This window comes from Vulpes vulpes, chromosome 8 (assembly GCF_048418805.1).
Source record: "Vulpes vulpes isolate BD-2025 chromosome 8, VulVul3, whole genome shotgun sequence".
Taxonomy (NCBI): Eukaryota; Metazoa; Chordata; class Mammalia; order Carnivora; family Canidae; genus Vulpes; species Vulpes vulpes.
Window position 1 is genome coordinate 63,121,710 of NC_132787.1, and position 13,507 is coordinate 63,135,216.

At 44.4% G+C, this 13,507-nt stretch overlaps 2 protein-coding genes across 16 annotated transcripts in view; one reads left to right on the forward strand and one right to left on the reverse strand.

Moving 5' to 3' along the window:
- Positions 1–8,599, reverse strand: part of DCTN1 (dynactin subunit 1) — a 31,366-nt gene extending 22,767 nt beyond the window's left edge. For 7 of the 15 annotated variants that reach the window (XM_072766993.1, XM_025994506.2, XM_072766988.1 and 4 more), the window contains exon 1: positions 8,378–8,598. Coding sequence is in view for 7 of the 15 variants with exons in the window: in XM_072766981.1 (XP_072623082.1) it covers positions 7,809–7,859 (51 nt within the window). In the remaining 8 variants the exon portion in view is untranslated. Of the gene's footprint in view, positions 1–7,808; positions 8,117–8,377 lie in introns of those variants that run through there. The other 8 variants (XM_072766978.1, XM_072766975.1, XM_072766974.1 and 5 more) reach the window with 4 other exon arrangements.
- Positions 2,429–13,507, forward strand: part of WDR54 (WD repeat domain 54) — a 32,712-nt gene continuing 21,633 nt past the window's right edge. Inside the window, exon 1 of the mRNA XM_025994515.2 lies at positions 2,429–2,694. The gene's annotated coding sequence lies outside the window, so the exon portion shown is untranslated. The remainder of the gene's footprint in view (positions 2,695–13,507) is intronic.

The window sequence follows — 13,507 nt, forward strand, 5'->3', positions numbered from 1 at the left end:
CACATGGGGAAAGAGGGAGAGGGTCTGCATGGGCTCCAGAGACGGACCTGGATACAGCTTTGGTTCTCCTATTTCCTCACCTGTATGACTCTGCTCAAGGTACTTAACTTTCTGAGTCCAGCCGCCTCATCTGAAAAAAATGGGGAGATAATACCTACCTCACAAGAATGTTGTGAGGATTAAATTAAGATTGAAGAAAGCATTTAACACAGTGCCCGGCACCGAAGATATGCTCAACAAAATGTAGAAATCATCTTTGTCATCATTGAGAAGATACACCAATGATGACTGACACACAGTAGGAACTTAGATGTTGCACAAATAAATGGATGGATGAATGAATGCATGAATAAATGAATGAACTCAGGAGCTTTCAAGCATGAGTAATGGAAGAACGGTGACTGAAAACATTAAGAGAATTGGGAGGAAAGGGGAAGGCAAACTGAACATGTTAGGAGAAAACAAGTCTTGTTCTTAGGGACTTCTCTGGAGCAAATTTAACTGTGTACACTAACACATATATTTCACTCTCTCCTTCCAAAATGGACCCGTGATGCAGCCAAAACAGATTATATTATCTCTATCCTACAGATGATGGAGCTGAGTCTCAGAAGTTAAATGACACTCCTGAGTCTCATGATCAGAAGACAGCAGGAGGGGACATTTGACTAGCTGTGCAGACAGGCGATCCATCCAAAGCACCACTGGGCCCCATCCCATGTGACACAGGACAATTCTGAGTTACACATTCCCTCAGCCAGAAATAAGACAGATATGCCCTGGATTTCAAATCCATTTTTCTCCCCAGTGGTATTAAATACTGTTGAAATATCTAAGAAAATGGGAAGAGAGGAGGGAAAAATCTCAAATCTCTGTCTGATAAATAGGTAACCAATGGCCTTGGAGATTATTTCAGAAAATGACAGGAAAGTATGTAGATTGTTAAGAATTAAGAAGGAACAAGTACCTTTCATGAAGATGGCCCAGAAGTTGAAGAAGGAAGACCCTGCCCCTCCCAAAGCCGAAGCCAAAGCAGAGGCTTTGAAAGCTAAGAAAGCAGTGCTGAAAGGCGTGCACAGCCACAAAAAAAAGAAGATCCGTACGTCACCTACATGTCACCTACATTCCGACGACCCAAGACCCTGCGTCTTCGAAGGCAGCCCAAATATTCTTGAAAGAGCACCCCCAGGAGAAACAAGCTTGATCACTATGCCATCATCAAGTTCCCCCTGACTACTGAGTCAGCCATGAAGAAAACAGAAGACAACAACATACTTGTGTGTTCATTGTGGATGTCAAGGCCATTATAAAGCACCAGATCAAACAGGCTGTGAAGAAGCTCTATGACATTGATGTGGCCAAGGTCAACACCTTGATCAGACTGGGATCATCTAAACTGAGTCCAGCTGGCTATAAATCTAAATTTTTTCACCATAAAAAAAAAAAAAAAAAGAAGGGACAAGAACAAGTAAGAAGCAAAAGTCTCCTTGGTGCCCAGCCTACACCATTGCTTTTACTAGCACGCCAGCATCCTTTGAGCCCTTGACCTCCTCTTGCCTCATCTCACCTAACCTTGATCCTGGGCTTACCCAGCTATCTGATTTCCTTCATCTCTCTCATAGAGGAACTAGTTTAAATACCAGGCAGTCTGAGAGCAGGATCCACACACTTCAACTAAATTGTATCAGGTACTAGGTATAGAGAAGTTTGGTTACAAGCATAAAAGAAACACAACAGTAATTAGCAAAACTCAGATTTTCTTTAGACTATGACAGAATTGTACATCTCTGAAAGCACTAGCAAGCAAGGGATAGGTGAGGATGTAAGTCCCTCAGGAATCAGGAAAAAAGAGCTGTCTACTCATGGAGTGGGGAACAGAGGCTGTGAAACTAGAAGTGTGGAAGGCTAGATTTCAGATACACATAGGAACTCAGAAAGAAGACACGTACACAGCCCATTGCTCCAAAGTCCTACTCTGGTATCTGCCTTCTAGATCTCACACAGATAGGACCTAAATCCTAAATGGACTTTCTTTACCTTTCCAGCTCCTTATTATCCCCAGATAATATCCTGCAGCCCACTCTCAATCTGAATGCAACTCGACCTCCTCTCAAGCAACCCCTTCCCCCCAAGAATCCACTGATGGCCCAGCCCACCTCCAAAGGCTCAGATCTTGGAGAGCCAGGAAGGAAATCTACACAATACGTCTCACTTTATCCTCAATAAAGGAACTTCTGCAGGAAGGCAACAGGCATGTGAGTGCAGCCCCCAGCCCCATACTCAAGAACTGCAACCTTCCCAGTGCTAGCAGGAGTCCCCTACTTGACAGCCTGTTTGAAGTTCCTGCTGGTTCCCCATGAATCAACCAGCAATTCTCTGGCACTAGGACCCTGCAGACAGGAAACCCCGAGCCTGCGCTCTAAAGAGAGAGATGCACCATTTCACAACTTCAGCAAAAGCCAAGGCAGCCAACAAAGCCACAGCCACCTTGGCTGTGCTTGGACTCTGCCTTTTGGGCAGCTCACCGGCCACTCCCCAGAAGCAGAGCATTCTGTCCTTTCTCTTTTTAAATCCACGTCATCGTTTGATCATAATGGAAATCAATTTCCTCAAGTCACCACGCAAAGGCGTATCCATAGCAACCACAAGAAGAAGGACACAGAAATGATGCTCAAGTAGCTGCAGCAGCAAAAGGTAAGCCTGTTTCTCTTCCATCCATGCTATCTCACCATTCTCCCCCTTCACCCAAGTGCACCTTACCTGCAAATTCCATCACACTAAAGGAGAAAACACAAAAGGTGAGTGTTGATAATCTATGCTATTATGTAAAGTTACAAATCTGCCTACTTCCATATTTGGCAGAAAAAATTCTCTTTTTCTGGTTCAATGGGGATAATTCTCTTTCTGTCTCAGGTGACACAGTCTCAGCCTGCAATATCTGACAGAGCACTATCAGTCACTTGCCTTTCTTGCCAGGATGCTAGTCTCATTCAAGGATTTCAGAGTTCCCTAAGTAGTTGTAAAAGGCCAGCAGCCATAATGAGCCCACTGCCCTGCCCACCCATGCCACGAGCATGCCCACACACTGGCTGGGTAAGACCTGCTTCTTAGCAGCCCTGGACTCCAGCCTCTCAGGGTCCAGAAACTGGGAGCTGAGATTCAATCTCTGCCTCCTCTGATGCCTCAGTGGAAGGAATGCCATTTCTGCAGAGGTAAGAGACTCATCAAACACAAACACTACTAAGTCATCCTCCACGCTTCCATTACCTCTTGTGTAAAAGAGACAGTAACAATAACTTTCTAACAGAGTTGTGAAAATGCCTGAAAAGCACCCAGAAGAGTGCCTGGTATGAAGGACTCAATAAACATCAGCCATTATTATCAAGAGAAAGAGGAAGGAGGGCTCTATGGTGTGAGGTTTAAGTTCTGAGGGTACTCAACACTCTTGAAGAGAATCTCAGGTCTGATCTCTGTCCCTTTCCTTACTACTTTAAGTCCCTATTCCCATCTGCACACATACCAGCACCACCTCCCCTCAGCAGATAAGGTCGCAGAGAAAGAAAACTGAACCTAATAAGAATGCCTTTGCAAATTTAGATATATCTGCAACCATCACTGCCTCCTTCTTCCTACATTCTTTCTTTCTTCTGTCATTCCTCTTTCAAAGAAAATGATGTCCCTTTCTTTTCAGGGCCAACCCCTCCACCCTCCGAGGACCTGATTAAACAATAATCTTTGTCTCTTGTGACTTCAACTGCACCCTCTCTACTAGCTCTTACACATTATCAGGTAACCCATGCTCGAGACTTCTGTTCTAGGAAAAACTGTCTCTGGTCTCTGCTACTTCCTCCACAAGATGCTACCATTTTTCGTCCTTCCTTCCCTAACAGACTACCCAAAGTGAGTACACCTGCTCTATCATCCTTTCCCATCTACTCCTCAATCTGGCTTAACCTCGCTTCTGTCCCTACCACTCCTTAGAAGGTGCTCACACTGGGGCACCTGGGTGGCTCAATCAGGTCATGATCCCAGAGTCCTGGGATCAAGCCCTTGCATAGAGCTCCTCGCTCAGCAAGGAGTCTGCTTTTCCCTCTCCCTCTGTCACTCTCCCTGCTTGTGCATTCCTTGGGCTCTCTCTCTCAAATAAATTTTTTTTAATCTTAAAAAAACAAAAAAGCAGCAGCTGCTGCTCACACTAAAAAAGTAAAAGAGCACTGGTGACCACAATCTCCTAACTGTCCAGTCTCAAGGTGCATTTTCCAAGCTCATCCTACTTGACTTCCCTGTAGCAGCAACTAAACCTACTAATCCTCTTCCTGGAGCTTTTTCCCTCTAGTTCCGGGCCATATTCTCTCTTGCCTTGCACACTAATCTTCTTGACCCAACATTGTCTCATGTCTTGCACACCAATCCTTCTTGACTCATCTATCATCTTCAGCCTCCTATATAAATGGCCGGGTTCATCCATTCCCACAGCACCAGCCCCCAGGTACACCTACTGCCCAGGCACAGACTCTCTTCGGGACCTCAGACCCACACTTCTACCTGTCTGCTAAGTGCCATAGACCCTTGGCCAAGTTCAATATAACTCAAAACACACTTGGTTCTTCCCCCTCAAAAAATATGCCTTTTCTATATTCCCTCTCTACTACTGGCACCATCACCAGCCCAAAACAGAAGATGAAATCATCCTTAACAACTCCCTTGCTTGTTCTCAACAACCAGTTAATCATTACATCAGGTTGACTGTCTCTACGGTCTCACTGGGCTTCATCTCCTTTCTATCCCCACTGACCTAATCCTTATGCCTATGTTATTACATGATAATACTTCCTGATCTAAATTCTCCCCTTTCAGCCTACTTCCACAGTTAGCGCCCCAAAATAAAATCACATCACCTCTCTGCCCCCAAAATGGAATCTTCTTAGCACAGCACTACTACGGGTCATTAAAAACCTGGCCTCATTATGATTAGTCTCATTATGACTAGTCTCATCAATCACCTCTCCTTTGATTCCAAAATTCTTATATTCCAGCTACATGGATCTACTTACAGTCCCCCTTATGCCTCTATAATGTCGCAAAAATCACCAAAGCCATTCTCTTTTCTCTTTATCAAGACTCAGCTAAACTAACCTCTTTCCTGAAGATTCCCAATGTCCCCATGTGGAGCTAGTCACTCCCTCCTGTGCCTTCACACAGCATTTGGACATATCTCTATTATGACACCACATTTTTATTAAAATGTCTCCCTTATTCCATCATGAACTCCTTCAGGAAAGAGAATTTTTATTCATTTCAGTATCCTAAACACCAAACACAGAAAACATTCAATGTTAAATACAAGCCTGCACCAACACCAGGCTCTAGAGATACAAGCTGGCTCTGACAACTTTCTGAGGGCAGCTCCACCCTTAAAGGTCCCCACTATGAGGAAATTAGCAGTCATGCACACACGAATCCCAGGAGATGTAGCTCTTTCCTCTCCCAATAGGAGCCTAAGAAACTAAAAATGTATAGGCAGCCCCATGTCCTGCAGAATTCAGTAATGACACTAATTCTCAATCTCATATGCTTCTATGGTAAAAGGACCATAGAGAGACCTCTAGGGCAAGTGCAGATCTGGGAAAAAGGCTTGAGTGGGGTTTAGGAGGTGACAAAGGCCTTGTCTTTGCTTAAGTGAAGCCCTCAGAGAATATGTGGGAGCTTGGGGATACTCAATTTGTCCATCAGCCAAATGCTACTGGTACTAGCCTGAACTTCAAAAGAAAAAATGTACTAATCCAGAGTCTCCAGAATGGCAAGGGCCCTAAGACAGATTTGAATCAGTCAACTGCTTAGCACTTACCTCCTCAAGGGGACACTAAGGATTCAGTTCTCATTTCCCTTGGTTTGAGGCAGACAACCCAAGTCTCCACAGTACCACCAGTAGCTACAGACAGGCCAGGCAACCTGGGAATCCTCTACTACAATCCCCCCCAACCCAGAACTCCAGGCAGCCACCAGCAATTACAGAGATGGTAGAGTAAAACCTACAGTGGCAGTTGTCAACAGTATTACGATTCTCCCAAGTCTTCTGAATCCTCCCTAATGAGTTCTTCTTCTCCTCCTCCCAATTCTTAGTATTGCCTCCCGCATCTTTCTTGTCTCAATTACCACTGTCATCTCTTTAGTTGGCCCTGTAACAGCTTTGAGACGTGAGGCAAACTATTTTCCCTCTTTGGCGCCTCATCTATAAAACAGGGTAACAGGTGCTCTGCCTACTTCACAGGATTATTAGATGAGATCATGCCTTCTGCAATCTGTAAAATTTTATACATATATAAAAGGCATTCTTATTATCATTGACCTAAGTTCTCTATTCCTGATACGTGAGGCATATCTGGCTCCCTTCCTCTCTCTCCATTTCCAACCACATTATATACCACAGTAAGACAATGACACACTCTAAAAATTGTTTCTGCCATACACTCACCTGAAATCTTTCGCTGACATACCATTTCTTACTTTAATCAAACAGTCTTGGCTCTGACATATGCAGTGTCATCTCTGCACCACTGTCAGCTGGTTAGGATGCTTTCCCTAGTTTTGCAAGCCCCACCCATCCTTCAAAGGCCAGCCAAAGCCCCACTACGCTCCACGCAGAAAGACTAAACTTGAGAGGGATTTGAAACGTCATGGAAGAATTAAGGATAATTCAGCAGAGAACACTTAGTGGGAGCAGCTATCGTCTAATACTTTAAGAGTCACCTTTTGAAGGGGGATTGTACTGTTCGATTGTAAAAGAGAACCCAGGACCAACAGGATAGGATGGAAGCTGCAGAGACGTAGTTCAGCAAACTGAAAAACTTCTTTATTAAGCTGTCTCAAGATGAAATGTTGTAAATTCCCCATTATTAGAAATGTTCCAGCCCAAAGTGGCTATTTAGAAAGGACATTTTAGTTGGACTTCAACTACCACAAGGGTAACTGAACGTGAATCGCAGCATTTTAGATATAAGGGGAATCTTAGGGCTCTTCTAGTCCAGACTCCTATTTTACAGGCCTGGACAGGGGAAGTGGCTCACTCAAGGCAGCAATGTCTGTATTAGAGCGCAGGAAGAAGAACATGGTCTCCAAATCTCAATCCAGTGATCTACATCCTTGCTGTTCAAAGTGTGGCCTGAGGAGTAGCTTGTTAGAAATGCAGAACCAATTGGAATCTGCTTGTCTGGTTTTTTTTTTTGTTGTTTTTTTTTTTTTTTGCTTGTCTGTTTTTTAAACAAAACCAGCAAGTGTATGCGCCATTAAAATTCGAAAAACACGGACCTACACTGTCCCTTCCCAACCTTGGTTTTCTCATTCTGAAATTGCATTTCCCAAGCTATTTCAAATGTTAAAAGAGTCAGCACCCCCCCCCCCCCCAAAAAAAGCAGCATTTCCCATCCAAATCTGGGAAACTCTGCACACCATACTTTCAGTGTGAGATTCGTGGTAAATATCTTTGGCATAATGAAGGCTCTGAAACGTTCTGCAGAAGAGAAAACCATGAAGTCTCTAAACATATTGGAGCACGAAATGCCTTAAGGGGGAAATAAAAAAGTTATGGCAATCAATGTCAACATCCCCGCAGCTCAGGCTTTGGCAGTACACCAGGCAAAGGACGTGAGGCTCCATCTCACGGCTGTTTGACTCGCAGGACCTCGAGCGCACTGGACTAGTCAGGGGTCAATATGGGCTTGCCGTTTTCATCGCCGCAATCCCTGAGGGGAAGCTTCTAAAATCACTGCCTCTTTAATAACAGCGGAGTTGTCATCCGTGTGATTTACCTGCGGTCCTAAGGATCGGAGGAATGTGTAAGAAGACTTCTCAAGGGTCATTCTGCCAGTTAAGGCTGCCCGCGGGAGTGGGAGTCACAGACGCACCAAACCTACATCCAGGCCCCCACGCTTGAGTCCTCTATGATTTGGGGGTGGGGGTGGGGGTGGGGTGGGGAGGGGTTCTTGTCTGTTTTTCGTTTGACACAAACTTCTCAGCCACGTGCCCACAGGAAACCTGTGGCTCGGAATGGGTCCAGGGTGCCTCAGACGCTCCCCGGGAAGGAGGCAGCCCCTCGCCGCTGCGGAGGGAGGAATCCGGGGGCGCAACCACTCCGCCCCCAGGAGAACAGGGCCGGGCCGAGGAGCGCCGGGCTGAGGAGCGCCGGGCTGAGGAGCGCCGGGCTGAGGAGCGCAGGTGGGCGGGACAGGCCCAGACTCCGGCGGTCGCCCCCCGCCGCGCCCTCCCCCCCGCCCCGCACACCCGGCTCCACGCCGCGCCCCAGCCCAGCACCGCCGGAACCGAGCGAACACGCGGGCGGCGGCGGAGGACACGGTGGGCCGGGCGGCCGCCTCCGTACCTGTCCTGTCAGGGGCTCCGCGCCCGGCTCCGGCCCCACCGCCAGCGACCGACGCCCAAGCTCCTGCCGGTTGCGCCCCGCCCGCGGGGGCTGCCCGACGCGCCGCCCGACCCCTTGAGGCCCGCCCCACGCCCTCTCGCCCCAGAGGCCCAGTGGCGCTCGGGCTCCAGGGAACACGCTACTCCCCCCCGAAGACCAGCCCGGGTTAAAAACTGCGCTCCGACTTCAGCCGAGGAGACCTCGGTCAGGCACAAAGCTGGACACCTGGAGCGAAATCCGCGCGTGCGCACTGTGCCTGAGAGGCCAATTAGGACCACGGGAGAGGGGCGCCTCCAGGCCTGCGCCCCCTGCCGGCCGAGGGAGGCAGCGCCCGGGACTGGAGGACTGCTCTGGGCAAACGGGTGTCCGGGGTCACCCATTTAGCCTTTGAGCGCTGAACTGCGAATTACATTAGTGATAACCCATATCTCGTTATGTTAGCTTGAGGACAACCTGAGATTTTGCTGCTACTCGGTGCTATACATAGGGGGATACAAGCATTCTCATGCCCTTACGATGGGAGTGTAAAATAACACAAATGTACGTAATGGCATTTTGGCTTTTTTCATTGAAAAAGAAAACATGAAGAAGACAAACTCCTTGGCCCACTTGGTAGAATGTACCCACTTCTAACAGAAACGAAATAATAGGGCAAGCGTTCAAAGGTACTTGTACAAGGTTGTTGGGAGAGCCAGGATTTGGTAGATGAGGGGTTTGAATTCTAACCTGAGACTTCCAGGCTGTGTCGGATCTCCGGTGGGTTACTTAACCCTTCCACGGCCCTGTTTCCTCATTTGTAAAATGGGAATGTTAATGATACCTATATTACTGGGTTGTTAGGAAAATTAAATGAATCCATATAAAGAGCCTGAATAATAAACCATTGTAATGTTTATTTCAGTTAATCTAAGATTGAAAACAACCTGAAAAGTCCATAAAATTGATGGTGAGGTAAAGGTGGGGGTGGAGGTGTAAATGGCCCCCTCCCCCCCATTCCATCTTAGAAATATTTCTAATATATTGAACGGATAATGGATTTGCATAATTCAAAAATCAAAACAATATAAAAAGTATACACCAAAAAACGTTCTTTCAAACTTTGTTTCCATCCACTCCTTCCCTCTGCCCACTACAGCTAATCTTTATTTTTAGTTTCTTGTTTATCCTCTCAACTTTTTATGCAAATACAAGCAAATATGAATATATAGTCTTACTCGTCTCATATCTTATGCAAAAAGAGGTATACTATATACACTTGCATCTTAGTTTATTCACTTAATATATCCTGGATAGCTTTCTAAATCAGTAAGTATTCCTTTTTTTTTTTTTCTTAGAGAGAGAGAGCGCACATGATGGGGGTATGGGGCAAGTGGAGGAGGCAGAGGGAGAGAGGAAATCTCAAGCAGGCTCCATGCTGGAGTCAATCCCATAACCCTGAGATCATGACCTGAGCAGAAACCAGAAGTTAGATGCTTAACCAAATGACCCACCCAGGTGCCACCCCTTACTTTTTTTTTTCAGCTGCATATTGCCTGGATATACATAACTTATGAACCAGCCTCTTCTAGTGGGGCACTTTGTTTCCAATCTTTCCTTGCTGCAATCAAAGCTACAATGAATCATCTTGTAGGTATGACACTCCATATGTGAGCAGGTATATACAGGTAGGATACATCTAGGTCAAATAACAAATGCATCTGTAATTTTAGTAGAAATGGCTTCCATCTCCTTCAGTTGAAGAGAAGCGGCATATAAAAATAAATCTGGTGGGATGCCTGGGTGGCTCAGCGGTTGAGCATCTGCCTTCGCCTCAGGGCGTGATCCCGGGGTTTGGGATCGAGTCCTGCCCGCATTGGGCTCCCTGCATGGAGCCTGCTTCTCCCTCTACCTGTATCCCTGCCTCTGTGTGTGTGTGTGCGTCTCTCATGCATTAAAAAAAAAAAAAAAAACCTGAAAGTACTACATGCACATACTTTTTGTTGTGGTAACACATTAATAAAACTTCTCACTTTGGGGATCCCTGGGTGGCTCGGTGGTTTAGTGCCTGCCTTTGGCCCAGGGCGTATCCTGGAGTCCCAGGATCAAGTCCCATGTCAGGCTCCTGGCATGGAGCCTGCTTCTCTCTCTGCCTGTATCTGTGCCTCTCTCTCTCTCTCTCTCTCTGTGTGTGTCTATCATGAATAAATAAATAAAATATTTTTTAAAAAAAACTTCTCATTTTAACCATCTTTAAGCATACTTCAGTGGAACTAAGTACACTTACATTATTCTGCAACTGTAGGGACAAGGTCAGTCTGCCCCAAAATGTGCCACTTTGACATGCAGATTATTTCAAGCTAAGAACAATCAAGGACCAAAAGAGGAAGAAATTTTGACCTCTAACCTAACTGTATAGAAGAATTTAGATGGAGGACCTGCTTCAGGAAGAGAGCTCTCATCATAGATAACTACATTATACTATGAACTAGGGGTGGTGAAAAGGGAAGAACCGACACTTGGGTGGCTCAGTGGTTGAGTATCTGCCTTAGGCTCAGGTCATGATCCCAGGGTTCTGAGATGAGTCTTGCATCAGCTCCCTGTATGGAGCCCACTTCTCCCTCTGCCTACCTCTCTGTGCCTCTCATGAATAAATAAAATCGAAAGAAGGAAGGAAGGAAAGAAAGAAAGAAAGAAAGAAAGAAAGAAAGAAAGAAAGAAAGAAAGAAAGAGAAAGAAAAGAAAGAAAAAGAAAGAAAGAAAGAAAGGAAGGAAGGAAGGAAGGAAGGAAGGAAGGAAGGAAGGAAGGAAGAAGGAAAAAGAAGGAACCTAGCAAAGCCTGTTTGATCAAAGTTCCCTCTGTGTCCCTTGTTTCTGGATGTCCCAGCAACTATTTGTTTACCAAACGTTTACTCTTCATCTGCCTGTAAATTACACTTCTGCCCCCTTCTCCTTAGTTCAAGATGACACGCATACTTCGGTTTGCCTGACTGCTTTGGAATCTCATGTCTGTGTGGACTTCTCATATGTATGGAATTTAATTTGATTTTCTCCTGTGAATCTGTCTCATGTCAATTCAATTCTTAGACCAGCAAGAAGGATTTTGGAGAATAAGGGAAGTTTTCCTCCCCAGAACAACCATTACCACTATCCATCTCTAGAACTTTCTCGTCTTTCCTTTCTGAAACTCTTATACCCAATAAACATGAATTCCTTTTTCTCCCCTCCCCCAGACCCTGGTAATAAGCATTCTACTACCTGTTTTTATGAATTCGACTACTCTACGTACTTTATATAAGAGGAATCATATAATATTTGTTGTTTTGTGCCTGGCTTATATTTTCAAGTTCCATTCATGTTGTAGCATATGTCAGCATTTCCTTCCTTTTTAAGCCTGAATCATATTGCCTTTTGTGTGTATGTTACATTTTGTTCATCCATTCTCCCATCAATGACCATTTGGGTTGTTTCTAGCTTTTAGCTATTCTGAATATCCACATATTTTATATATATATATAATATATATATAAATATAAATATAAAATATAAATATATAAAATATATAAATATTTATATATAAATATATAAATAAATATAAATATATAATATTTATAATTATATATAATTTATAAATTTATAATTTATTTATAAATATATAAATAAATATAAATATATAATATTTATATATAAATATAAATATATAATCCCACTCATTGCATCCCCCAAGATCTCTACCTAAAGTGTTCTGTTCATTTGTTTTGCTATTCCAGAGTCAGGCTCCAAAAACTTAGATGCAAACGAAAGCTTCCTATACACACTGTTCTGAACCTTGTTTTTATCTCCAGTGGACACTATCTCTTGGAGGTTGTCTATATTAGTACATATTGGTCTCTTTTGAAAAATTTTTTAAGTGTACATTTTTTTGAGCTAGAGTCCTGCCTCTGAGTGAGAGAGTGACACACTATTCAACAAATGGTGCTGGAATAATTGGCTATCCAAACTCGAAAGAAGGAAAGAAAGGAAGGAAAGAAGGAAAGAAGAGAGGGAAGAAATAAATGGGTGCTTCAATTTCTGGCAATAGAGGACTAAATATCATGGAAATTCCACCTAATACAGTGCAACTAAAAATTCTGGAATGCAACAATTCACACAGGAGGGCACATACCCAGGCACATGCACCTGTCCTTATTGCCTAAATGAACTGGTGGGAAAATAAGGGAATTCCTCAGAAGCTAGACATGCTGTGAAATTATAAATCCCAAAAGGCACCAATGATCACTGGAGCTAGTGTTGGCTTAACAAACCCTTAATGGCTTGGAACTGGGGTTTAAGGGCCTGAATTAAGTAGGGACAGAAGACCAAATCTGGGTTGAGCAGAGAAGATTGGAATAGAAAACTAACCGCCCTCCCCCACCCTACTCCGCACGCACACACACACACACACACATGCACATAAAGCCAGGAGAATCAAAGAGTAACACCCAGGACAGTAAACCTCAAAAAAAAAAAAAAAAAAATTGCCCCACAGAAGGAAACAGTAAAGATAAAATTTTCTCATCCTTAGTTCTAGGTGTTGATGGAGTAAAAATCCTCTCTGGTAATTCAAAATAATAAGACTGTATTCACATAAGTTTGGGACCAGAATGTATATCACACGAATGGCCAAAACTTTTCAAGACAAAATTTATTTTAAAATGGTCCTGATGGGATCCCTGGGTGGCGCAGCGGTTTAGCGCCTGCCTTTGGCCCAGGGCGCGATCCTGGAGACCCGGGATCGAATCCCACGTCGGGCTCCCGGTGCATGGAGCCTGCTTCTCCCTCTGCCTGTGTCTCTGCCTCTCTCTCTCTCTCTTTGTGTGACTATCATAAATTAAAAAATAAATAAATAAAATGAAATAAAATGATCCTGAGTTAATATAGTACACCTGGGTACTTGGCCAAACTAAATGTGCACTTTAATTTTTATTTTTTATTTTTATTTATTTTTTATTTATTCATGAGAGAGAGAGAGAGGTAGAGACACAGGCAGAAGAAGAAGCAGACTTCCTGCGGGGAACCTGATGTAGGACTCGAGCCCAGGACCCTGGGATCACAACCGAGCCGAAGGCAGATGCT